The 27,651-nt window shown below is 44.1% G+C and overlaps 1 protein-coding gene and 1 long non-coding RNA gene across 2 annotated transcripts; one reads left to right on the top strand and one right to left on the bottom strand.

The window, feature by feature from the left end:
* Positions 1-4: 4 nt before the first annotated feature.
* LOC143695284 (uncharacterized) lies at positions 5-17,559 on the top strand. The gene is made up of 6 exons (XR_013184390.1): positions 5-337; positions 1,974-2,427; positions 6,743-6,878; positions 11,443-11,630; positions 16,190-16,335; positions 16,993-17,559. It is a non-coding gene; the product is annotated as an uncharacterized LOC143695284 (long non-coding RNA).
* NMUR2 (neuromedin U receptor 2) lies at positions 6,875-18,057 on the bottom strand. Its single transcript, XM_054643127.2, has 5 exons — positions 17,338-18,057; positions 12,310-12,394; positions 11,474-11,599; positions 10,231-10,510; positions 6,875-9,208 (listed from the first exon to the last, which is right to left on the bottom strand). The coding sequence occupies exons 1-4, from the start codon at positions 18,055-18,057 to the stop codon at positions 10,251-10,253; spliced, it is 1,191 nt and encodes a 396-aa protein (XP_054499102.2). The 3' UTR covers positions 6,875-9,208; positions 10,231-10,250.
* Positions 18,058-27,651: the final 9,594 nt, after the last annotated feature.

The following is a 27,651-nucleotide window of genomic DNA, read 5'->3' as shown; positions in this document are numbered from 1 at the left end:
CTGTCCCTGGCTGTCTGTGTCACCCAGGGGCTCCCAAGGTCCTGGCTGCTTAGGGACACATTTTCCCAGCAGTGATTCCAGTGCCATGGCCATGCTGTGAGTTTTCTTTCCTAATTCTGGGGAGCCACAACCCCTGAGTTACTGCAGTCACCCAACCCTGTCTCCTTTTTTCTGTCTGCTGCAGTCCCTCTTGAGAACTGCCTGGGTTCAGGGAGAATTTTGCTGTTCCTTGAGGCGGGAGGTGAGCTGTGGGACACAGAGATGGATGCTGCTTTTCACTCCCTGGAAAGATGTGGCTGCCCAAGGCCCTGCAGGCAGCAATGCTAATGGCAATGAGGTAAGAGAGCAGGAGGTACCTGGACCCTGTGATTTCTGGCTATTTAGAATGCATAATTGCAGTTTGTTTAACACCAAAGGATAACTGATCATTCACAGGAAAGAAGCCAGTGCTGGGGATCAATATTTCTATTGCTCTGCTGGAAAAATAGCAGAAAAGGAATGGCTCTTTCATGATTACAGCAGAGCAGAAGTCTGTACTAAAGGCTGTTTGTAGCAGGGGCCAGCAGAGGGTTTGTGCAGGGCTGGCTCTCATTTCAGACTTGAGATTCAGTGAATGAGTGTGGATGATGGACCCTGCACTCCAGATGTGGCTTGGCTGGAGACAGGGCAGAGAACAGCTCTGCCATCCTTGATCCAGAGAGAAAAATTAACTCACCCTGAAGGTGAAATAAGGAACAGTAACTTGAGCCTATCTCAACTGAGCATTTCAGCCTCCATTTTCTACTCAGATCATACTGATGAATATTTTCTCTGCAAGCATAAGAGTTACCAAGAACTGACCTCACTTGGCACAGGCAGAGCTGGGTTTGCACTGGCACCTGTGGGATGCTGTAGTAGAAGCACAATCTGTTTTACCAAAATGTTTAGATGAAAGTTTTTGTTTCCAATTAAATATTTGTTGAGCCCTTCTTGGAGGGTCTTAAGGAAGGAGTAGGAGGAAGTGACTCTTCAAATGGGATTCTCTGTAGGAATTCTTTATTATGGGCACTGACGAGGAAAATGGCTCAGAATTAACTATAACTGAGCTTGTACTTGTTTTGGTCATGAATCAATATCCTGATTTTCCATCCAGAGCTTGCAACTTGTATTTAATTATCCTTCCATGCCCTGTGAAACAAAAGACTGAGAATTGTCCCAAAACAAGAGTATTTTCTAAGTTGGTTTGGATGAGGTGGCCAGGCCTGGCTCACCTCAGTGTTTGCAGTCCTGAGCAGCAGCCTGGCTCTCTGGGAGCCTGGGCTGACTGAACACACGTGAATCTCGTGCTGAGCTTATCCAACAGACCACTGTGTAGTTCTGAGGAAAAAAGAAATGAAGGATCTCTGCTTCATAAATCAACATCGGGGGAGCTGGGACAGGTTTTCTCTTGGGGTGTCCACAAATGCAGGCTCGGCTCCCAAGGCTTCTGGCAATCAGGCACCCCAGGGCTCAGTCCCACAGGTTTCCCTGGCACAAGACTGACCTCCAGTGGCACTGGCTTGTGTGGTTGGGCTGTGAATCTGGGGAGGATGTGTATAAATGCTCTTTAGAGGCCACACGTTCAGTTTTCAGGGCAGTTATTTGCTCCTTGCCTTCTTCAGACCTTTCCAGCATAAACACAGGTGTTGGGGACAGTCTCCTGCTGAGCTGGTAAATGGGAGGTGGGAAATTCTGAAAATGTTCTCATGAAATAGGAAGGAAATATCCTACCTATGGCTTCTTTCCCTGCATGCCAAAGTGGTGAGAAAGAAAGGGGCAAAAGAGAAAGGGAAGAAGGTGAAACCTTTGGAGCAGAGTGAATTTCACTCTGCAAATGAAATTCTGCTGCCCGTGCTTGAGTTACTTAATCCCAGGATAGTGCATGATCTGCAGCTCTACCTCTGCAGGGTGAGGGGGGAAGCTCATCCCAGTCTAACCTGTGCTTCAATTCCCAGGGTGGCAAGCTGCTGGAGGGAGTGCTCACCTGAATGAGGAGGAGCCACCTGCACCATCACTCAGGCTTTCCTTCCTTTCCAGAAACCAACCATACATCCTCTTCTAATGGTGGAATTACAGCTCTCTGATTCCTCTAAAACTGACACAGAGCCTTCCCTTTTTTATTGCTGATGGGAGTTTGGTTCCCCCTATGTCTTTGTAGAGGCTTTCCTTGGTTTCCTTGTGTTTCATGCATCCTCAGCACAGTTGTGTTGGTGGCTCTCTCTGACACCACTTTCCTCACTGTGTGAATACAGATCTCTCCTCATCCTCAGTGCAGCACCTTGGTGCACTTTCTGCCAGTGAGGAGTCACTTGGTGGATTTAGGAAGAGGTGTCCTGGCTGGCTGATAGCTACTAGAGCTCCAACAGAAGGAAGAAGATATTTCCTGTGCCAGTGGCGAACTTCTGTTAGGTAGGACACAGCAATGCAGAATGCTTATTTATCTGTGAGAAGGTGAGGAACACATCAGCTGCTAGAGAGAGGTCCTGGTGCTGATTTCCAAAGGAAGCCTGGCATCACAGAGTAAGGACAAGATAAGGTATTGAGGGGCTGCCCTGGATCTAGTTCAGTTGTTGCCTTTTTATCTCTGAGGGGATGTTCAAGGGGAGAGCTGCCATTGGTGTGTGACTTTGGGCACCCAGGGCTGCATTAACCAAGAGAGATCTTTGACATTTCACCTGTGTAGGTAATCCTGGACTAAGTACATCTGATATTCACACTCAGAAAGGTTCAGATTCAGCTCAGATTTAGCTCAGATTTGTACTCAGGACAGATTCCAATCACAGACTTTGAACTGAGGCACTTGTCCCCTGTCAGAATGTGGAAAGGGGAGGTGGAAAGGTCACAGTGCCCTTGGCCCTGAGTAAGAGAAGCATTCACCTGGTGATTTATGCTGATGTCTGTTGTGGGGCTCAGGGGTTGGGGGGAACTTGGACAGGCTGCAAAATGGAGAGATGGAATGCCTCACTGAAAAGGAGCAGCAGGAGCTGGGAGCAACTGGGAGAGGTCTCTGGAGGGAGCAGGGCAGGCACAGCTGAGCTGCCTTTCCCAAAGCCTGCTTAGCATAGGCCAAGGCCCTCATTACTATTGACTGGAGGGATGTTTTACAAGTGCCCCTTCTGGTTCAGAGAGATATGAAATCTGTCTGTAATTAAGTTAATTTGGAGTTGAACATGGGCAAAGATAATGAGGTGGAAATAACAAAAGAAGAAAGATGGGAAGGTGTTGCTAAGGAACAGGTCTTTTGCATTAAATCCTCTCCCTTCCCCAGTGAGATAAAACCATTTTTAGGATCTTTATGGCTGAGTGATGGGGCAGACAGAGCACAGGCATGGAAATGACTGCTCTGATCAAGAGTTCAGAATAATAAAGGAGCTGAGAGGAGGGGTGTGACTTGGAGAATTGAGAAAGGCAGAAAGGGAGACAGCTGTGGCCAGCACAGTTCAGTGGCAGATCTTTGGGCTCAGCAGAGTGGTGTCCTGTGCCTGACTCACCCTTTGTTTGAGGGATCCCCCCAGTGCTCTGAGATATGGACACAAGGCCTGGCCTCCACCACTGATCAAGATCAAGGTCTTGCTTATCAAAGATGAGGAACAGCCCTGCTCAAAGCACAAGGCTTTGAACTTCTCCAGTGCTTGACCCTGCTGAGAATTCCCACTGGAGTCAAGCATCAGGGTGAAGGCTTAAGATTGCTTCTCCTTGGCTTTTAGAAATATAATATGTTCAAGCCAAAAGGAGAATGGGAGAGAGGTCCACAGAAAGGACCAGAATATTTAACAGTCAGCAAAGCATAAGCAAATAGACAAGTCATTATCAATGAGTTTGTTTGAATTTGACAGATCTTTCCTGCAAACATGGGGGAGGCAAGGGGGGTGAAGAATTCCCCACCAGTGTGAGCTGTAATAAAGGACCTGCTGTTTTCTGATTCTCACTCTCTGTGAAAATTGAAAAGGTTAGCCAGGTAATTGAAATCGGGACTGGAATACAAATAACGGTGTGAAAACCCTACAGCTGGCAAATAAAGTTGCAGGGAAAAGATTCAGTTCTCAGTGGAATTTCTTAGCAGCAAAAAGACTGGATGGATGGGGGGAAAGAGATGATTTTCAATATACCTGTTCCTCCTGGGAGAGAAGACAGGGATTGAAATGAGACCTGAAGGAACCAGGCTGAGATGAGCACTTACATGAGTGTTCCTTGCTGTTAATGCAAGAGACACACAAAAACTGGGCTGTGCTGAGGCTGAGTCATGTCTGGCAGTCCTTGCTGCCTCTTGGAGGAGTGCAGTGGGTTTGCTGGGATTTGCTAGGCTGCCATGTGAGCCCCAGCTTTGGGACTATTTAGTGTTATAAGCACAGAGAGCCAGCTCCACATGACTCAGCCCCTCGTCTTGGGACTGGGATCCATAACCAAACAGATTTATCTGGGCCAGTGTCAGCTGCTGTTCATCTTTGTTACATGCAGGAACACACACTGGTTTGCATCAGTTTAAGCTAAGAGCTTGCTGTGTCTCAGTTCCAATGGAGGGGCGTGCCAGTGCTGCTGAAATGGAAATTTATGCCTGCTCTGTTTCTGTGGTTTGTTTTTCTGTGGGAGCAGGTAACCTGAGCTGGGGGGAAACTGTGCTGCAGGGCTTAGGGAAGCTGAGTTTTGTGGTGCTAACCAGTCTTGTTCACACTCAAAAAACCCCATTTTCATGCAGGATTTCCCTAACACCAAGCCACCTAACAGCCCCCAGGCTGTACATGGTTAAATAAACATGGTTAAAGATACCTCCAGGTTCCTGTGTCAATGCTTTGTTTCCTTCTTCACAGCCTGGTGAGATTTTCTGTTTCCCAAAACTGTGACTCTTTTAAACTGTGACTCTTGTACTTTTTTGCTTCAGTTGCTCTGTGCTGCCCAACCCACCTGCACTGCAGTCAACAGCAGCACAAAAAAACTTCTTTTTTGGAGACTTTCCATTGAGTTCAGACAGCTGTTTGGCCCTGGCAGGACAGATCTCTTCCCTGCCCTTGTCATCTCCAAAGAAGTAAAGAAAACTGCAAAGTTGCAAACAAATGCTGCAGATTGTACAGTGCTAGAGCTTTGCTGGAATTGCTCTGCCTTTGGAGTGCAGCCCAGGTGTCCCAGGGGCAGCAGCCCCAGAGCAATGAACCAAGTGGTAGGTGAGCCCCTGAGGGTGCTCTTCTCCCTCTGTTTAGTGGTGATTTAGCTGTGAGCCATTTGCTTTGCTCATTTGGAGCACGATTTTCCTACTGAGTCATTTCTGAGGGAGTCTCTTGGGTTCTGAAGAAATGAAACAAATTGGAAGGGTCTGATAAACATACCTGCTCTGCAACAAAGAGCTCACAGCACTCCAAGGTGACTTGTGCCTGGCTGTGTTTTTCAGCTGCAGAAGTTATGCATAAAAACTACCTGTAAAGCACCTAAAGTAGATGACTGAAGTAGGTCAGATAAATTGGTTTTAGCACAGCTTTTTCCCCCTCTCATTTGACTAGAAAAAGGAATACAATTTTCCTCTGATGGAGATCACAGGAATGATCTCCATATGTTGTACACATAGGAGTCAAAGGGTCTTCTGGAAGACCCACATCTAGCCAAAAAAACCAAACAAAATCCTGTTCCTCTGGGAAGGAGCTGCTGCATTTCATGAAATAGTGTAAGCTGAGGATGCAAGAAAAAAGTTATTTGGGATTTTACAATTAGAACATCAGTCTTTTATTCATGAATTAGCTATCCTAGTGGGAAGCAAATTATTCCAACAGCTCCCATACACCTAAAATTAAATCTTCTTTAAAAATTAAGTGGATTTAAGGTAATTTGCCTTTAAAACATCAGCTACAGCTTTTCAGGGTTTCAAAAAGTCTATATGGTAAAAGAAAGTCTTCTTCTAGTGGTAGCAAATGAGCTTAGCTCTGTCTGGGTATGACCAAGGCAGTCTATTGATTACCCAGAATGTAAATGGAAAGAAATGTTGAGGAAAATCAACAACCCTTGACTCTCCTGGAGAGGTTCTTGCATTATGGTCCATTTTGTACGTCGCTAATTCTTTTTTCAGAGTCAGGGAATCATGCACAAGATGTTCACTGTCTTTTGGTGCATGGTGACCTGCCCTAACATCCTCAAAAGTGTGTTTTTCCCAGGAGTGGAAACCTGCAGGGCCCAGATTGGGCAATTGTCTGCAGTTTCTTTGGGAACTCTTATAACCCCAGCTCACTCTGAAGGACATTTGTCATCATTGCATTGACTTGGACCGAATTCTAAACTCAAATTTTAATCCTTGCAGCAGCTTGTTTGATTTCTTGTTCATTCTGCTTTCATTATCATAATTCTCCTTACATTAATATCCATTTGATATGAAAATGCCACAGCTCAGCAATTTGCTAGTTTGTAGAAAAAGAAACCTCAGTGGGGAAAATATTAGCAAGTGTCATAATGAAGGCAGAGAAAATGAGACAAATGTGGGAAAACAGAGAGGGAGAGCAGGCCTGGCTGTTCCACAGGCTGGGAAGGAGAAATTTCTGCTTTGGGACCCTCTCCTGGCTGTGACAAGAGAGTTTTGTGCTGCCCAGCTTATAACCTCCTCCCTGTAGGAGAGTTGTGCAGAATTCTTGGTCACAGGGCCCGAGGGGATTTGTGCTGGTTTTATATTTGTTTTATATATATTGAAAGATATATATATATACTGAAATATATTTGGTTTTGTTTTGGTTTTGTTTTGTTTTTTAAGGACTGTGACTTGGAATGAGCTCCTGGTGTCCTGCACTTGGTGCTGGCTGAACATTTGGGGAATGTCCATCTCCTGCTGCTCACATGGAATCAGAGGGAGAAACAAGAAGGATTTCTGGAGCATGGACCAGGCTTAGGTAGACAGAGTTCAGTATATTTATTTTCATATTACAGATACAGATAACCACCTCTGCAGCTGGAATGTACATTTAATTTTACTTACAAGCTGTGGTTTAAACACTTCAAAACACGGTGGTGTTCAAAAACTCTTCATATAAACTGAACAGAACCATCCACCTGCTGTTCATGGTGGTTTTTTCCAGCTGAACCTGGTGTTAGATCTGAGCATCACTCACTGGCAACAGCCACAATTCTTCTCCCCTTTGAGCCTTCCTTGTAGCACATTTCAGACTCTCCACATTTTGTTCACAGTGCTGGAGCACTGCCCTGCTCTCCACACTTTCTGCTCACACATTTGCACGTTTCCCAGAGGGAAACAGAAGCAGAGAAATAAATCAATGGACAGTTCTGTCTCCAAAGTCACGCTTGATTTCAAACAAATACAGTTTTATCACACCAGGCCACTCTGGGGGAAGGAGAGTTGTTCTCCATTTTTGTGCAACAGGAGTTTTTCTCAGCCAGTTGCCAACATTTTTCAGCAGTTGGCTATGAAAGCTCCTTCATGTATAAATAAAGGAACAGCATCAGCTTTCGTGACATCTCTATCCATCTTCCTGGTTTTTTCATCTTTGGATCCAGCTTTCAAAATGCAGGAGGTAAATATCAGAGCAGAGTGATAAATAACTCAAGCACTGACCTTTTGGGGAAAAAAGCCTCCAGTGGGCATTGACTACACTGAGGGACAACGTGAATCAACTGTTTTCTAGAGATCCTCCCCCAGGAGTGAGGGGGTGCCAAGCTGTGCAGTCACAGGGAACTTGGAGTCTGCAGTTAGTCTGCTTTTTTTCCACTGCATTTATTTTATTTTCAGCAGAATTCAGAGGAGTTTTGACATGTCTCTCCCAATAACACTTTCACAGAAGATTTGGTTTGGTGCAAGACTAAGTGTTTTCAGCTTTGATTTTGATATTTGGCCAGAAAAGCTCAGTTGTTTTTGCTTTTGCATATCACTGCTTTTGGCTGACAACAAATTAAATGTGATAAATTAAATGTGATAAAAACTGATTCTAGGACAAGAAAATAAGCTAATTCAGAACCAAGTGATTTCATGATGATTTGCTTCTCACTACTTCTCTTCTAAAATTTTTCCATCCATGCACATTCCTCCCACCTCTGCTTCCCCTTCTCCACAAAACCCTTTTGTCTTCCCTGGGGACAAAACCATGGCCACTTTGCTTAAGATCACAGGAAATCTTCACTCTCCAGCCTTTCTCTGCAGGTCTGTGTGCTCATCTGCAAGTCAAGGGATGCATTTCTCAACCCCGGGCTCTGCAGCTGAAGGTTGGGATTGTCCCATGAGGCCAGGAGAGAGGGCATCCATCCCTCGAGGGTATCTCTCACTCGTGGATGGCTCTCTCTGCACCAGCACAAGGTGCTGTCTCACCCTAAAAGCATAAAAGGCATTGGAAGAGCCACAAAACTGGCAGAGGAATGTCTCCAGCCCGTGCTGGGTGTGTGACTATGTCTCCTCACCCCTTTGGCTGGTATCTGGGGCAGATTTCACACAGCTGGGACAGGGAGGAAAACCCCCAGGGCTCTGTGAGGGATCTGCCCAGGGGAGGCACAGGGTGAGGGAGGAAACCCAGCACAGGCAGAGCCCAGGTGGGATCACAGAGCTTGGAGCAATGTACAGGCAGGAGATCAGGGACCTGGGCAGCAAGGCACCAGTGCCATGGCCTGCCCAGAGGGAAAACACACTGCAATCTCTGGCAGAGGGAAAAATAATGCAAAACTTCTGCCTAGAAATGTCACTGGTAAAATGCAAGTGTCCACTTGGGGGTGGCAAAGCATTTCAGCTGTGTCTTGAGGGAGCAGGAATGGCCTTTTCCCGCAGGGCTTGTGTGTGGCTCTTCCCCTCTCCAAGGCTTGCTTCTCAAGACTGCAGGTCGTAAAAAGAGTCTGAAAATATTCCTCTTATGCTCCAGGAAAAGGGGATTCTTCTCCAGCTGCCATGAGTCTCCCACCTTGGAGTCCCACAGTGAGAATCAAACAGGAAACTTTGGGGCAAACAAAGAAAGAGACTGTGGGAATCAGGAGCACAGTCCCTTCCTCCTTGGTAGGAAATGTCATCTGCATCCCCTGTGACCAGAATGGAAAATGTCTTTATGCACACAGTGTATCATCTTTCAGGAGCTAATGCTGTTATTTGCTGTGATAACTCTGTGTTCTCCGGCTGTGCAAGTGACTGCCAGTCCCTGGTGGTACTCCTGGGATGATTCTCTGTGGCAGTGCCAAGCCTGGGGACCAACCCCAGCCCTGTGTCAGGAGGCACACGGGAGGCATTTCCCTGAAACACAATGAACAGGCTTTGAAATGTGTGAGACAGAGGCTTACAAAATTCTCTATCACATAATGAACCCTCCCTTGGCAAAATTCTATAGGCTCCTGTGCCTGCAGTCAGGAATTTGTCACTTGGATATGGGTGTACTGCCTTCAGGATCTGTTTGCACCACGGGGAGGCAGGAAAGTTTTTGCTTTGTGGCAAAAGCTGAATTTAGTAGATGCAAAACTCCCCTTTTTATTGCCCTTATGTGTAAGGTTTGTCCCATTCCCTCTGTAGTGAGGGCTGTCCAGGCTCCTTCCTGGTGATTGCTAACCCATCTCTGATTTCTGCAACCCACCTGGTGCAGGAGCACTGGAGTCTGCTGAAGCACAACCACAGGGCTTCACTGGTGGAGACAGCACATAAATATCTGAAGTTGAAGTAATGATAAGAAGCTCAGGAAGCAAAAGTTTGCTTTACATTTATTTTACAGTTGTTGCCTCCCTGGTTCTTCTGGCCCAGAAATAGCTGTTGCTGGTAGCTGGTGTTGATCAGCTGCTGTCATTCTTGCCTGTTTGCTAATGTTGACAGCAGAGGTTTGCAACAGCCATACCTCAAAATGTTGTACCAGAGGGAAGTGGGACTGGCTTACCCAAAGCTAGACATGGGGAGAGAAGGTTTATGCAGAAAATTGTCTTGTTTCAAAATAAGTAAAACCTGATGTTTTGGTTGCTACACAAGAAGCTATTTGGTAAGATTGGCTAAGCTGATTCTCTCTCCTGTGCTGGCAATGTTGGGAGTGTCTCTCACCTTTCCAAGTAGCTCTTTGCTGGCACAGCTTGCAGTGAGCAAACTCTGATTTCCAGCCCTCCCATTAGCCTGGGGGCAGTACAGTGCTTCCCTAACACATCCTAAATACAGCCAATACAGCCTCCTCCTTTGTTCATTCAGTGGGACTCCTCCTGAGCAATCCTTGCTGAAATCACTCTTTTAGGAAGTTTTCTTCTGCTTTAGTTTCTTAGTTTTCTGAACCTTTTCTCTCTCACCTGGATCACAGTGCAGGAAGTCAGAGGCCAGTGGAGAGCTGAGAGCTGCTGACAGATGTCCTGTGAGTGCCTGGGAGGCTGGTGTTTTCTGCAGAGTTCATGAGATTGTGATCCTCCATCACAAACGTGCTCTTCTGGGATGAAATCTTGCAGGGGGGATGTTTAGGGGCACAGTGCTTGCAGCAAGGGGCAATCACACTGAGGAAAGCCATCCTGAAGCGCTGGGACAACAGGTTGTAAATGATGGGGTTGGTGGCAGAGCTCAGGTAGAAGAAAACACCTGGGAGAACAAGGGTGGGGGGAAGACAGAAACATTTATTTGTGTGTGAAATGATCTCAGAAGAGGAAAATCTCTTTATTGCCTGTACAGCTCCACTAAGCTTGGATGCCAGGGTGGAGACAGCAGCAGTGGAGCTCTGCTGCCTTCCTGGCACAGGCAGAGGGATATTTCACCAGGGTTAGCTCAGCTTCCACTGCAGTGAAAGGAAAGCAGGAGGGATCGTGAACTGGAGCTCAGTCTCTCCAGCTGTTCAGGAACCAGCTCTCTCTTGAGCTGCCCTGACCTGCCTCCAGCACTGCCCTCATCCCAGCAGCAGCAGGATTTGCACAGCTGGTGCCCCATCAAAGCTGTCAGAGGATAACTTCCAGCCAGGGGAAGCTAATTTCCTACAACTCACCAGGACAATGGCATAAGATTGGATTTGTCTGAGCTGCCTAATGGCCACATTCAGAGTTTTCCCATGGCAGACTGAAAATAAAATTCCTCTTTGAAAATCCCTTCATTTTATGGTTGGCAGGGCCATAAACATTTGGTTTCATCACCCAGTACTGAGCAGTATGTAAGGCTCTTGCATTTGGTAAGGTTTCCTATTTGCCCCAGAGAGCCTGTGGAGATGCTGCCTCCTCCTGTGTACTTCTTAAGAGCAGCTGAATGACAGCAGCCTTTACTTCTGAACATTCCCAAGAATTAAGAGCAGCTAGTAATGATGCATGATATCCTTTTTTTTTCCTTTTATTTTTTGTGAATTTGACAACATGTCCAGATCTTAAAAGCTGCAGAAACCTCCCTGCAGTATTTTTTCAGGCACAGTTCTCATCACTGCCCACCAAACCCCAGGAAGGTTTTCCACACAAGTCTCACGTCCCCCACAAAATAAATGACTACACATTCCAAGTAAAACCACTCAAAAATACCTTTTTTTTTTCTCCCAGTCCCTGTGCAAGTGGAAGAAGAAAGCTTTACCTGACACCACGTGGATTAAGTTGAAGGTGTTGGCCAAGGGCTCAGTCCATTCCACCACAAAGCTGAAGAAAAGTCGGTCTATGTGAAATGGAGCCCAGCAGATGGCAAAAACTATCACCAGGACAACTGGTGTGGAGAAAAGGGAGAAGGAAAACAGGTCAGAAATGGGGGGATATGGTTCACCAGCCTGCACAGGGCAGGGAGTTCATAAAGCTGGATGGGAGACTTTGTATATAAATTATATTCATGGTTTCAAAACTTTTGCCATCCTTTCTGTCTTACCAACTAAAAGAACAATCTTTCCATTAATTTCTGTATTGGGTGATCCAATGCACGCACACAGGGTGGCATTCAAACAGAGCAGGTAACAGCCAGGCAATGTTGGGGTTTACATGGAGGCCAAACCCATTCCAGGCTCAGAAAACCAGGCTGGCTCCAAAGTACAGTTTGGTGTGATGGAAAACAGATGTACATTCTGTAAAAATGTACAGGACAGACTATTTGCACTCTGAAAAAAGGGGATCTTCCCTTTTTTCTCCCTTGCAAGAGCTAGTTTAGAGTGAAGGATGTTGGAGAATTGCCATGCAAGCAGCTGCCAGGAAGGTTTCCTCCCCTCCACTTGTGCTAGGGAGGAAAATTTGCTTTGTGAGTCTTTTGGTAGTTACCCCTGGTGCTTCACTCCTGCAAGGCCAGATACAACAGAAAAAGCCTTTTTGTTTAATATGACAGCTACTCATCTCATAACTCCTGGATCCAATGGACTTGCTCAATACCCTGCAAGACCTGGCCACACTCCTGCTCATTGAAAATAAAACACAGAGGGACTCACGACTTACACAGCATCTTGGTGACTGATCTCCTGGATGGCCTCTGAACATTCACAGCCATTTCCTCCACTTCCAAAGATTCATCTCCTCTCAACTGGCAAAGGAGGGAAACCAAAGGACAGCTTAAACAAGAGACCACATCCACACCAGACATAGACTGTTTGATATTTTGATAGTTGTGCTTTGAGAAAGCAAAATTTGGGGACACTCAGGACTCATTGAAAAAAAAAAAATCTGCATTTAAATTTTGGTTTTTGTCTAGAAAAACATGGAAGCTTTAGGTTCAAAACAATCTACAGATTACAGAAAATTTGTGCTTCAATTCCCCACTTACCTTTTCACAATGAGTCAATATTTGGTTCACAATTTATGTTCCATTTCAACAGTATTTTGCTAGGCATTATTTTCTCTTCTACAAAATATTGTTTGTTTGTTTATTTTCCTAAAAGTGTTCCCCACAATTAAGCACAAACCAATGATCCAAAAAATACCCAGAGAGGCCTGAGTGCAACACAGCTGTAATCATTGGAAAAAATCCTGTGGAATTCAAGGGAATTTGTTTCATGTCCTGAGTGTTGGGGGTAGTTGATATTCAACCCATCTAACGAACAAACCCCAGAAATTCTGCCTTGCAGATGGGCAGAGTGCATGATGCACACAGATTTAGCCACACACTGCTCAGGCACACAAGGAGAGGTTTTTCTCCAGTAGTTTTTCCTGGACTTAAAAAAAAAAAAGGGCAATATATATATATATATAAAATAATATGAATAATATAATAAATATAAATATATAAATAGAATATAATAGATAATTTATATTATGATATAATTATAATATATTTATATTATATGAATATCTAAATATTAGTAATATGAAATATATAAATAATATATAAAGAACAATAATCTGATCATCCCTGGAATCCACTCCCAATATGTTTGTGATGAGAAGACTGATGCTGTGATGAAAAGGTCAGGTTTACATAAACAGGCAATTGGTTTGAATACCAAAGAAATAATATCTGGCAAGTCCATATTTAGTCCCAGCTTCCTGCAGTGGGAACTCCTGATTAGCCAACAGCTTTGTCTGTTTTCAAGTAGAGAAACTTGAACCAAAACTTAATTATACATCAGACAATATCAGGAATGAGGGAAAATATAGTAGTCACTCTGGATTTGTGAAAGCCTTGTGAAGACATGCTAGTTGTGCTTTTTACTTTTGCCTGCCTTTTATACTGTGGCTTTGCTTTCTGATTAATAATACTTTTCTGTAATGATGATGAAATGAACCCTTCTTTCAATGTTCTTTTTATTCTATTTAAAAAAGGAAAAAAGCTATACATGGAATTATAGTCAAGTATAGTGCAACTCAGCTTCTCATATTTTACATTATTCCCCTTGTAACTTTTAGTCATAGCCACAGTTGCTTAAGGAAAAGACTCAGCTGATTTGTAACACATCCACTGATGAATGATCAGATTTATTAAAACCCATGGATTCCCTTCAGTGGTTTCAGTCTCAACAGTAATCTATTCCAGGCATATTCCAAAGCCTCAGAGAGTACGGTGTGCTGATGCTGTAATAAACTAGACACATGTATCTTTATTTTTCCCCTTCCTCCTGTCATTTTAATGCTGCTGTAAGGCTCCACTTCAGCCTCGAGTGATGAAGGTGTAACAGGTAAGAACTCAGCAGCTGCAGTTTAATGAAACAATGAAACATTACAAACAGGGAGGGAAAAAAAAAAAAAAGAGTCCAAGGCAAAGGTTGTAACTTGAGTGAATGCCAGTGGTTTGAGAGGGGTAGAACCCCAGCCAAGGTATTTTACATCACTGTGATGTATGGGTCTGTGTAGGTTTGAGATGAATGCTACTCTTCCACTGCAAGAGAATTAAAAGTGACTGGAGCAAGAAGCTGAAAATTGGATTTCTCTCCCCCCAGATCTTTATTAGCTACAGCATTTCACCCCAGAAATCAAAAGGCTGAGTGAAATCAGGGTCTCACCTATCCTCAAACAAATATAGTAAGGCCACTCTGCAAAATGACTGTTTTCTGTAATCTGCAAAAGAGGAACTGTTTTTTGTAAACTCCTTGGCCTGTCTGACACTAGTGGTAAGCAAAGTTTCTCTCCAGCTGATGGAAAAAAATTACATTTAAACCCCACAAGGCTTCTGCTAAAGATTACAGTCCTGCCTGTTCCAGAGGTTTGGCTGAAGCAGTTTCTGCTGAGCTGCAGCCTTGGCGTGCCCTCAGCTCAGCCCCATGGCAAAGGAGATCCAGCCACTGGGACAAGGACTGCTGAACAACCTCCATGGAAGAGCTGTGCTGGGCTCTGCAGAAATTAGCCAAAGTCCACAGATGATTCTGGGAGTTTAACAGCTGGGCATTTAGGGGGAGAAATAGATTTTGAGGATAAAAGCTGGACCAGATGTGCATTGGCAAGAATAAGTTGTCTTGCTTCAAAGACAGCAAAAGTTTCCACTATATCCAAATTATTATTATTATTATCAGTAGTAGTAGTAGTAGTAGTAGTAGTAGTAGTAGTAAGGGGATGAGAGACTAAGAGAAAAGTTGGAATCTTGGGAGAAGAATCATCCAGCCTATGCTGACAGAAACCCTTGTTCAATAGAGTAAGACTTTTAGACAAGCAGTGATCAGCACCTACACCTGTGTCCTTTTAGGAATCAGTTTGAAAGAAATGGGCAGGGACCTTGCACTGAATCCTGCTGCAATGCACTCCCATCCCATCTCACTCAGTGCCCCAGGGATGAACTTCCATGAACAGCTACTGCCCAATGTTCTCATCTCATCCCTCTCCTCTCCCTCCTCAGCTCTCTGGCTGTGGCTTGCAACCAGTATCTCAACAGCTGAAATGGGTTTGAAGAGTCTGGAGGATTTAGGGATTTATCCATAAAGTATCTGTGATGGGAACCCCATGACAGAGGCAGCAGGAAGCTTCCCCAATCAAGACTAATGAGTTTACAGTGCAATGAGCAGCGTCCTCTTTACACTGGTGCTTGACTGATCAATTGACCATAACACAGCAATATCAAACCACCAAGCCTTAAAATTATACCCAGATATAGATAATGAGGTAATCAACCATTTCCCAGTGAAAAATATTTCTACATTTTTGAAGGGATTAAATGATTAATTAACTCAGGTAGCCTATGACCCATGTTTGCTGCCTTCTCACAGCTGCTTGGCAGGTGCCCTGTCCCCGTCTGCATTGCATCCTGAGGCTGTCCAGCATTGGCAGAGCTTGAGGGAGAAAATGGTGAAAAAATGCCCTTTCTACAAAGCCTGGACATGAAAAGGTCATGCCTCTGTTTGCTGAATTTGAGCTGTTGTACAACCTTTGGATCAACCCTGAGCTTTTCCACTACATTCTGTGAGTGATACATGGCACTCAGGAGACTGCAGGGTGCTGCTAAAGCCTCATGAATTTCCTCGTCTGTGAGTAGATAAAAAGTATCTCGTCTTGGAAAATTAGATATATTCATCATTCTTCTATCACTTCTGTTGAAGAAATGAAATCATCTTGCCCAGTGCAGCTTGGAGGTAATGCAGATCTAGCCAGGATGGATCCTGTTAAAATTTGTAAGTCTGAGCTGGACATACAGAAAAACAGAGGCACAAACAGTGAACATGACTGTCTTTAGGAAAGACAGCTTGAACAAATGTGTGAATTTGCAGAAGTCCTGGGAGATGAGCCCTCATCTGGTACTGAGCTTCTCTTCTGGGATGGAGTATAGGATAGTATATAGGAATATCTGCTGCTGCAAATAGAAGTTATTGCAACCTTCAAGTCTTCCTTCTATAAATTCGGGGATTTCTCTTTTTCTTTTTGTAACAACTCTATTTTCATCACCTTTTATTCCCTTCAGGTCTAATTTTGCAAAATATTAATTGATGCTATGTAAAAGACCCTTCAAGAGCCTCGAGAGATTTGGGATAGTTTAACCCATTCACTGCCTTGAGGATCTGCTCTGTGCTGTGGATTTCTGTCAGATAATCCATGTTTTTTCACTGGGTAAGTAAAAATTGCTTCTGTATAATTTCAGGTAACAGTAAATGTCAGCCAGCACAACAAAATGATATATACACCAGCAGTGATTTGGTTGAGTTTCTTGCATATTATTTAATAAGTTAATTTGTTTCCCTTTCTTGCTATGGGATCAGATCTTTGTAAACTTTAAGTTACATTCAGTGTGATAAAATGGGATTTGTATTGTCTAAATGTCTGTAACTTATGAGAAGAAAGTGGTCATCAAGTCACTGTGATTAGCAGGGCATCTCGGTCTTGTGCTAGGTAGTTTTATAACACTGTGATCCTGATTGTTTTGTCCACACATTTACATGATGGATACTTGTCAAAAGTAGTCCCAATTTCTGAACAGAGAAGGAATATAAGCTCTAAGGTGGCCTGGTGAAACAAGGCTGTAGTTATATGAAGAAATGATTGCTGAATTTTCTAGCTGCAGCAATAAGGTAACATTTCAGTTTATAAGCTTTGTGAATTTTAACAAGTGAATATTGCCACCAGCTCCAGGGAAAGAAAAGAAGAAAGTAATGCAATGGAAATTCTATAGTCACAAGGAAAGGGAAAATAAATAGTACACAAGATTCAGTCACTAGCCATCTTCTTTTTATTATTTTCACATTTTCCTTTTGGTCCATTTCTTTCTAGTCCCTGCTGCAAAGGTGTAAATCTCTGAGAGGCTGGAATCAATCTACAGACTTGGGTGTTTCATTAACATTCAGATGTGAGCAGCAGTGATGGTAAGTTTTTATAAGAAGATTGGGGTAAATTAGGTGTCTTAATAGCTAATAGCTATCTTAATTTCAGAACAGGCTTGCACCAGAGAAGAAGTTGGATCTACTATTTCCAGAGGTTTGAGAAACACTTTTGCTGTTTTGGGGGGAAAACACGGGCAACAAAAAAAGGTGCAAAACTCACTCAAAAGCCACACATAGCCACAAACACACAAGAATGAGCCAAGGCAACACTGAGCACAGTTGGAGCAGGACTTACTCTTAGCCCCATCAGATAGTACAGCACACTTATCACCCCCATGGGCAGCACATAGAAGAGCAAAGAAGTGACCTGCACGATACAATTGTAGATCCACAGGGGCACCACCACGGTGCAGGTGGCAGAGCCGGGCACCAGGGTGCCGTTGGGGAAGTGCTGCAGGACGATGCCGTGGGTGCCCGTGTTGGGAAGGGCGCAGAGCACGGAGAGCAGCCAGAGGGCCAGGATGGTGGCGCGGGCGCGGCGGCGCGTGCCGGCCAGCTTGGCACGCAGCGGGTGCAGCACGGCCACGTAGCGCTCCACGCTCAGCGCCGTCACGCTCAGGATGGAGGCCAAGCACACGGTCTCCAGCAGAGCCGTCTTCAGGTAGCAGCCCACGGGCCCCAGCAGGAAGGGGTAGTTGCTCCACATCTCGTACACTTCCAAGGGCATCCCGAAAAGCAGCACCAGCAGGTCCGAGACCGCCAGGCTGAACAGGTAATAGTTGGTCGGGGTCTTCATGTTGCGGTGCTTGAGGATGACGAGGCACACCAAGAAGTTGCCCACCACCCCCACGACGAAGATCACCGAGTACACCAAAGCCATGGGCAGGAACAGGTGGCTCCGTCTGGGCCCGCACAGGAAGGTTAAATAATCCTCAGTGCTGTTTAAGTACCCCCTGAGGCGTTCTTCATGTAGAGCAAGGTGGTTTAACCAGGAGAAATTACTGACCCAGGCCATCACTGGATCTGCTGAAATGTCTCACAGCTGAGGTTTCCTGTCCTTTGTGTTTCTCTGAGCAAGTTTGCTCACTTTTTGCAGAGAGAGGAGAAGGGGGGTAGCTGCCTTGCCACCCCTGGCAGCACAGAGCCACCGAGGATGTGAATGAGAGTGTTTGCCTGGCTCTGGGTAAGGTTTTGCTGCTCAACAGCTGTTCCCCTGCCAGAGCCCCTCAGCCAGAAAGCCCCTCCTTTGCCACATATTCATTGGCTCGCTAAGTGCGTTAGATTATAGTGTACAGAAAGAGGTTCCAGCCACTTGCATCAGCTCCCGGGGCTGATGCACGCACAGAGTCACAAAAGTGGGAATTAGGGAGCTGCGAGTCTGAAACGAGGGATACAAAACCAGATGCAGGTTATTTGTTTATGTCAGCAGACCAGAAACACCCCCAAAACTCAGTCCAAAAAGCTTTTACAAAATTATAATGGTGCTGCATCCTAGTTATGAGCCACAAGCAAAATACAACAAAACAAAAGATTCTGGCATGATTTTGTTGTTCAAATCTCTGCTGATTTTTATTTTCTGTTGTCTATGGCAGCAAGTACTTGGAGACAGAGTTTGATCAGGAGAAAGCCAAATGGTTTCTGTAGCCATTTCTGTGGAATTATAAGGCTTCAGCCTTTTTTAAAATACTACAGTTGTTTTTCTCCTGAGATCTGACTAAAGATTTTAATTGCAATTCTTATTGACATAAAAATATTTTCTCACTTCCCAAGTATGCTGGAATTTGATCCTATATTCTTAGAGAGTCTTGTTTGGGAATATTTCTGTACAGCATATTATTCCATATTTATTGCCTATGGGGCATAAACGTCTATAAAATCCTATTTCTTCATGAATGACAAGCATTCTGCAAACACACTTTCTGAGCCAAAAAATAAGTGTCTCCTGCAAGCACCACTGCTGTGCCAAAATAGATAATTTAGCTCTGTATGAATGCTTAATTCCTTTCTGAATTTCTCTAAAACAAAAAAGGTCCCAAGTCTGTAGATGCAATTTTCTAAAATTCAGAAAGCATTCAGCTGTTTGGAATTGAAGAGGTGCAAGGTCTGAGGGCTAATTTATGGGATTTTTGTCAGCTTGCTGTGTGATTGTCTGCCCAGAGCCTCTCATTAGCTCTCACTTCTGAGTACCTGCCCAGTCCCCTCCTTGAAGCCATGTAAACCTTTTACATCCCTGACATCCTTTGGCAAGGAGCTCCTTGAGTCTGCTATTTGTATGTGTGTCTCTTTTCTCTGTTTGACCCTTTAGCTTGACCTCTCAAGGAAAAAAATGATTGTTCCAATAAGCACAGACTGCCTCCAAAATAGCAGCAGTGCGTGAGGGACCAAGGGTTGGTGCCTTTGAGGCACATCCAAAATGTGGAGCCTGGGAATCACTGAGCAATCATTTAAAATGTGAAAGACATGGAAGGTACCACAACAACCATACTAAAAGGCAGAAGCAAGTCTCTTGTGATGACTTTCAGACCTGCTGAAATTATCTCACACATAAAGTGCATCAGAAGGACCCAACTCATTTATTTCAGCATTGCACTGAGGTATTTCATTCAGCAGATCGAAAAGTTTTACTGGATTATTGAATAACAAATGTGCCCTTTTGACCCATTGCTCCTTTCATTAAGGATTCATTTTATGGCTATTCCGTGCATTTTAACAATGTTAAATTTGATCTTGATCTGCTGCTGATGTAAGAGGTAGGAGCAGAGGAATCATTAGTTGGGTTCCTGGCTGACACCAGGATTAACTCTTTCAGAGCACAGCAGAAGACAAGTACTTGAAAATTTGTGCAGGACTAAACATTTTCTGTACCTCTGCTTAACTTTCAATTTTTGTTTGTTTGTTTCATTTGTGCCTTTTGTTTTGTTTTGTTTTTCCCACATAATTTCTTAATACTTAGTTTCTTTCTATTTCTCCTTTTTCTTCCCCCGGTAAATTCCATCATTCCACTCCACACTGCAGCATACCTGAGGTGAGTAAATCCTTCTGAAGTAGCTACCAGATTGGCTTCATTTTTCTTCTTGCACATTAACCTCTGTAAAGAAACTGAAGTGGAAGATTGAGGCTGTTCAGATTGAACCCAGTCTTAAGGGAAAGAAAACCAGAGAGGTTTGAGTTATTTAGTAAAAAGCCAAAAGGGCAGCAGCACCCACTGTGATCTCTGTGAGAGGAAAGCAATGGGCTGTGCAAACTCATCAGGTCACCTCAAAGTGTGGATGTGCCAGACCCACCTGTGCCTGCTTCCACTTGTTTTCAATCCTTTCTGATCCTGCTGAGCTCGGATGCTGAAAGCCTGTAAGAATAGAAGCAGAAGAAAACCAGATAACCAATGGACCAATGTTGCTATGACCACGACTGTGTTGCAGATGGAGAGGACAAAGAGAGTGGAAAAATATATTTCAGTTTATTTCTCAAAGCTTTATTTGTGTTCTATATCATATCTGTCTCAATAAAGATAGAAGAATGTATCCAACCAAAGACTTGCTCTGGCTCTATATGAATGGAAATATTTTATTTTTACAACCGAGACAGAAAATAAAAACAGATTTTTTCTTATGAAAGTGATATTAAAGCATTTGGTATTTTTCTTTATAAGGCAAACCTCATTGGTGCTTGCTTTTATACACTGGAAGGGAGAGGGTGTGCTGCATGCTGGCCTTGGAATTGTGCAGCTTTATACAATAGCAATGTAATCAATGTAATGTAATATTTCCATTAATGTAGTGTAATATTGACAACATTAACCCAGACAAGATTTTTGGCAGTGTGCAGGAGTCTCAGGAGGCACTGACAATGTCCTCATGCTGGTGATGTCTCTTGTGCCGCGTTTACGTTGTGGAATGTTTCCCTTTGCCAGTGGAATGTGCTATGAACAGCAAAGTGCACGCTTAAGGAGGGCTGAATTCAAGCACTTCATGTTTGTTAAAGCCCTTGTAAGGGCACCATTAACTACTTCATATGAGTACCTGGTGAGTAATTGGGAAATGGGAAAGTTTGGCACGTTAATCAAAAGAGGCAGAGGACAGTGGAAGTTACCCAGGGTATGAAAAATGGACAAATGCTCCACTGGCCCCACTGACAGAGGGGTGAGGGGTGTACTTTGAGCTGTGAGCCATTATGATGGACTCTTCTGAACATTGCTTTATCTCAGAATGGAGACTTGCATTCATGCAAAACAAGCTGGCTTGGGGTATTTTTATCTATGTGGTGAGACAAGGCACAGCATCATAACCTCTGGTTGTGGATCTGGAAGTAACAGACCTGTGAGAACACCCTGGTGTGCCACACAGATCAATTCAGTGCAGTGCTGCACTGACATGTCCACTTGGCACCCAGAACTGGAGCTGGCATCTCTCAGCAGAGCTGCAGGGGATTTTGCTCAGAGTTTTCAGGGGAATGCTGCACTTCTTACTGTGCACACACCCTCAGGAAGCCATCCTGCTTCACTGGGAGGGCTTGGGGAGGTGCTGGCTTCGCCATAATTCTTGGTGAGAAGGTCCAATATTTTTTATCTTCAGCAGGTGAAGCTTGTTTTTTTTCCTCATTTGTAATTTCTTTTTGCAGATTCTGTTTCAGTGGTTTCTCCCCTGCAGTTGGAGGATGCTGAAGGCAGGGAAAAAGCCTTTAGAGGATCCGTGTGAGGGAGCTGCTCTCCAGCCTGTCTGAGCCTCAGTTCCCTGCTCCTTTTATGGAGCTTTCCTGAGCTGCCCTTGGGCCACACAAAGTTCTGAATTGCAGATTCAAACTCCCTGTTTTAATCCTTGGAGAACTTGGCAGAACTTGGTTTCTGTCCCAGAGGAATGCAAAGAAGAGGATGCAAATAAGAGGGTGCACAGCTGGAAAGCAGAAATATTAGGCTATACTACACTGAAGATATTAACACAATTACTTAAAAAAATATAGCCCCATTTCCCTTATAAATTCCTGAGCTATAATTATAGCTCATGGATTTGACTTTTTTTTCTCTGAAAGGCCTCTTTGAAATGTTCCCTCCAGTAGCTGGAATGTGAATCCTTGTTTTGCCAAGTACCTTCAGTATAAAATTCAACACGCCACCAACCACATTGGTACATTCTGTGTATTTTCTCTTCCTCAAGGGTGGAGGATGGACCTGCACCATAACAAAAGCTGGATCTGCAGTAGCCTTTCCATGCCTCATTGTAAGTCATTTTGCAATTACTTTGGCTCTTCACAGAGAGCTTTTCCATGGCTGTGCATGACATCTGAAGTCCCCAGGATATCAATCAACACACATAAGAAGTGGATTTCATGACTACAATATGAAATACCAATAAGGGCACCTCTTTGCCTGGAGCAGCTGGCATCCTACACAGGCAGTGCAGACAGAGGCCACTTCAGGGGTGGAACACATTTTGACTAACTTTAGTCATTAAAACCAGCAAATGAGTCTTCACAGATTTTTCAGGCTCCTACTTTAGTCAATAATGGACAGAGGAACCTCCAGCAGGGCTTTCTCCTAAGGCACAGCACAAGGAGGGACACGTGACATGGAATAGCTTAATTTTTCTCATTGTCTGCAGAGGGGAAGTGGGTAATAATTTTAACAGCAGGCTTATTAAACAGAGATGAATTTAGACCTCAGTTTTGTACAATTCTTTCCATCCCCTTCCCATCAGGCTTTAGAGGGAGATTTCATTTTTGAGAAGATGTTTAGGACAGCTGAAAACAGAGCCAGAGAGGCAGCCAGCAGGTCCAGGGCAAGGAGAGACCAGTGCTAAAATCACTCCCTACTCCTCTCTTACCCAGTGGGGTGGTCCCTATTGACACATTTTCAACAATGGATTGCTCTGTTAGTGTTGACTCCAGAAATTACTGGGAGTGATGTGTTTTGTTTTTAGAAAGCTTTTTGTGTCTGTGTGTGTGCTCATGCCTTGAAGAGGCAGTGGGTGACAGCCAGGGATGTGGTTCAGACTTGATATTCAGAAGAACAGCAAAAATAGCTGAAAAAGAACCCTGATACAGAAAATCTTGTGATACTGAATGTGTCCATCATGTCTTGGAAGAGGAAAGGATTGTCATGAGAGAAAATGTCAGAAGTCACAAGCAGGGTACAGGATGAGTCAGGTTGTTTGAGTCAGGAGGGGTCTGGTGCTACAGGACTCACATTCACATGGGAAGGATCAGATGATTCAGCACCTCTCTGTGGCCCTCTGCACCCATTCCAGTTTCCACACTCCCCTGCATCTCTTCCTCTCCTTGTGCTGGATGTTTCTCAGGAGAGCTCGACTCACTTGCTTGTCTGACCCAAAACAGATTTAACTACCCTGACACAGCAGAGATTTTTTTTTTTTTTCAACTCACATCCATTTGGCTTCTGTACCACACTTGGGGTTCAGGCAAGGATTTTCCTCTAATGGCAAAAAAAGCCATCCATATCCTAGAGCCTGCATTGTGCCTGGATATGTGCTAGACAGACAGACAGACTGAGGGGACAGGAGGAACCACAGGGACAATCTTAATATATTCAAAGAAAGGTAGGGATGTGTTGTGCCACTGGAGGTGGTAGACAGAAATTGTGACAGGACAACTGAACCCATCAATGAAAATGATAAATGGGGCAGATGGTATCATATATAAATGTAAGAGAAATATTAAGGGAATTTCTTTTCTGAATGTTTTCTTCTTTAGGGGTTGGTGGAGGTAGCCTGGCTATAAGAAAGACAAAGATAATTGGAAAGTTTTTGTTCCTATTGGAATACTAGATACACTTCCCCACAGAAATGCAGTGATGTGTTAATTGATATTCTATGAAATATTAAACATTTTGTTCAGAGCTACTTACATACTAATATTAGTAATATCACAATTTAATAAAGTGGAAATTAGAGAGCATTTTTTCCTCTTGGAATTTCAGAAAAGGCTTGTTTGAATTACCTGTGCATGTTTAAACTTGTCTTCCCTAAAAGAATAATTCTACTGACACTTCAGCAAAAACACTTGTCAAGTTTCCATCCCCTCCTGCCTCAGCTACTCTTCATGTTGTTTTTTAAGTTGTATTACAGTGATCACTTGTCTTTGTGTCACATTGAGAATCAATATTATTTGACTCGGAATTGAAGAAACCATCTTTATGAAGAAGGATGTGCATTAATTTAGAACATTAATATGCTGACAGATGATGATTTCTTCCTGCTCTTTTCCACATTAGACTATCCCCAGGAGTCATATCTTGGTTAAGTTAAATGCAGCGAGGGATGGTAATGTTCTTTTGAATGTCTCCTGATACAAGGTTAGAGAGAGAAAGAAAACTCTGGACACAACAGTGATGCAAAAATATGAGCCAGAGGCATAATTTACTATAGTTTTCAAATAACCTAATGGACCTTACACATGGAAAGCAAACTGGATCAAATTATTAAAAAGCTTTCTTCAAATTGTGCTGGACACCACAAAAAACATTTTTGTGCTTTACCACCCACTCAGTAGTGAGATGACCCCAGGCAAAACTGCAAAATAAGGTAAAATATTCCATCTATGACTTCCAGAGCTGAGGAACGGAACCAGGAGCAGTCCCCATGCAGGGAGAGCAGCTCTCCTGTACAGGGCTGGGGGTTTGATGGCCTCAGTATCCCTTTGACCTGTGCTTTGGGATTCAGTGGCTGCATTAGCACAGTGATTGGCCATTTGTCCACCAGGATTTAGATCAATCTGCCAGCTGGAGTCTGGAGCCTTATTCCCCTCACTGAAACTGGAGGTCAGTGTGAGTCTCAGGAACTTCCCATGAAAACCCTGCAAGCAGACAGGGGGATGAAGGCTGTGCCCTCTTCATTTCAGATGCAAAACAATGCAGTTTGGGCATTTGTGTTGGGACAAATGAGAGGACAAGGGGAAATGGCTTCAAACTGAAAGAGAGAAGGGTTAGATTAGATAGTAGGAAGAAATTCCTTGCTGTGAGAGTGGGGAGGCCCTGGCACAGGTTGAGAGTCTGTGGCTGTCCCATCCCTGGGAGTGTCCAAGGCCAGGCTGGATGAGGTTTGGAGGAACCTGGGATAGTGGAAGGTGTCCCTGGGGCTGGAAGGAGATGATGAACCCAAACCATTCTTTGATTTATGATTTTCTCAGGGGCACTAAGGCCACAGCTGCTGCAGTGCATCTCTATTCTGCTCCAGTGGTGGTTTAACTCCAGATGTACAAATTTGGCTTGGGCCTCCTCCCTTTACTGGGACACCAGCTCAGCATCTGATATTTCACCAACCTGTCTGATATTTCATCTAGCCAAGACACCTTCATTATCTGCAAACTTGCTAACTCTGATCAGCAATCAGATCTGAGCTGACCCAGCACTCCATTGATCTGCTGTGATTGTTCTAAATGCTAAACACATCTTGTATTGACCAACATCTGAACGTTCTGCTGTACCTCTAATGAAAGAAATTTCTGCACCAGCCAGAAATGACTCAAATCTGAGCCAAGTTGTTGTCCTCTCAATACAGGAAGTTGTATTTAAGTAAGTAGTAACGTAGACTTAAATGGTATCAGGAACAGATTAGGTTAAGGAAAGCAGAACTAGATAGTCTGATGTTTTATTTTTCAATTCTGTTTAGAGATAAATGGCTAAAGATTAATGCTGCTTGAAACAAGAAAGGCTTAATGATGGCTGGTGGGACAAAGGAAGGAAATAAATAGAGGAGGAGAGCTAACAACCTTGAAACAATAACCTGGTAGGAAGATAAACAAATAAACACTGAGGATTAGGAGTGAAAAAGGACAAAATGGATTTTAGATATGAATATTAATAGAATACATCAAAGGAAGGAAGGAAGGAAGGAAGGAAGGAAGGAAGGAAGGAAGGAAGGAAGGAAGGAAGGAAGGAAGGAAGGAAGGAAGGAAGGAAGGAAGGAAGGAAGGAAGGAAGGAAGGAAGGAAGGAAGGAAGGAAGGAAGGAAGGAAAAGTGACCTGGACAGAAATAGGATCACAGGCTAATGAAGCCTGGGAGGGACCTCTAGAGGTCTTCACTCCAACCTCCTGCTTAGATCAGGGTCTGCTGTAGAGTCAGACCATGGGGTCACCTCCCAGGTGCTGCAGAGGCTGCTCTGAGGTCCCTTGAAGCCTTTGCTTTCCCAGTGCCTCGTCAAGGGCAGGAGCTCCATACCCAAAGACCTTGTTGAGGTCCCTAAACTTGCTCCAGTTTGTCATTCCCAGTTCTGGGGAGCCAGAATTGGATGCAGAATTCCAGATCTGAGCCCATGAATGCTGCTCTGGGTGTGATGAACACCTCCCTCAGTCTGCAGGCTCACAGCTGGATCCTGTCCAGACTGAGATGGACCAACACCCCACAGAGCTGCTCCCCATCCAGCTTTACTCTGGTGTGCACTTGCCTTTCCCAGCACTCCTCTGAGTGGAAGCTCCTACCTCTAAAATGTAAGGAATGGCCCTTCAGCATTGCTATTTCCAAGACAACGCTGTGAATAAACCTGATTAACCCCACACTGTTATTCATTATTCTCTCTTCTGCTTCCACATCACTCAATCATCCCACAAGTGAAATGGAGCAGTATCCACAGACACAATTTATGAGGTGTCTGGGAGCCTAAGTCTCTCTGGTAGTAATGAGATTTTGAATCTTAAAGGCTGTTCAGAGCTTTGGTGCCCAGGCTTATATTACCAGTAACAGAAGAGAAATATTGCAACATAATTTTTTCCAGAATTGAGACTGTCTTACTTAAATATCCCCTTTACCATTTTCCTGGAAGATTTAATGGTTGATGAGACGGTACTGGATAGTCTCCTAGCACTAATAAAAAACATTTAGGGTTTTTTCCCTCACTTCATAAAAGTGTTCCAGAGTTAGAGCAAAGCTTCTCCTCCACAAGCCTTGTTGATTGCCCTTGCACTGCCCTTGCAGTGTTGATCTGTGTCTCCCAAAACTTCTGGGTGTCCCATGGCTGGCAAACCCTTCAGCATCTCTGTGGTTCCCCTTTCAGGAAGGAAGATGCTGCGCTTCCTTTCTTTTGTTTGACAGTCACCAGGGTCTTACACAACACCCATGCAAATTGATTTAACAGCAAACAGAACTGAAAGGGAAGAGGTGCAGGTAGTCCTTTGTGTGAATTTTGTGTTTGTTAGAGTTTTATAGGGCCCTGAGAATATCTAGAGAATATCTGCCCCCAAGCTTATGGAAATCCAATGAATTTCCTGATATTTAGGAAGGCAGAAGGTTTAAAGGGTATCTCTTAGACAGAAAAAAGCAGTGGCTAGGTGGAAAAAAGTTCAATCTTGCACATCTCTGGTCCATTTGAAGGAACATTTATGACACTTGCAATGTTGAGTGTGCAGCTCCCACCCTGGCTCTGAGCTGAACAGGTGCTTTTCAGATGAAGTGTTCAGGCCATGATTTTGTCTCCAACGATGTGAGAATCAAGGCCGGTGCACTTTGCCAGTGATTCTTTCAAAAGCAATCTACAGAGCAATGCAGATGGTGCTTCACAGGCTGAAAAGACTGTGCTTGGTGGGGAAAAAGCTCATTTTCCTGAGCATATCCACCCTTGCTTTGCTATAAAATTCCCATGTGATTCTCAAGTGCTTTATGGATAA

Source organism: Agelaius phoeniceus, chromosome 15, assembly GCF_051311805.1.
Source record: "Agelaius phoeniceus isolate bAgePho1 chromosome 15, bAgePho1.hap1, whole genome shotgun sequence".
NCBI classification, from domain to species: domain Eukaryota; kingdom Metazoa; phylum Chordata; class Aves; order Passeriformes; family Icteridae; genus Agelaius; species Agelaius phoeniceus.
Note: the sequence above shows the minus strand (reverse complement) of the source record. Positions and strands in the feature narration are given on the sequence as shown.

Excerpts from the sequence above, each read along its gene's own strand:
- NMUR2 (XM_054643127.2), bottom strand. The coding sequence starts at position 18,057 with ATGGCCTGGGTCAGTAATTTCTCCTGGTTAAACCACCTTGCTCTACAT. Across the intron at positions 12,395-17,337 it reads ACTATCTGATGGGGCTAAGA|TTGAGAGGAGATGAATCTTT; the intron begins GTAAGTCCTGCT and ends CTCCTTTGCCAG. Across the intron at positions 11,600-12,309 it reads ATCAGTCACCAAGATGCTGT|TTGTCCTGGTGATAGTTTTT; the intron begins GTAAGTCGTGAG and ends TCTCCACACCAG.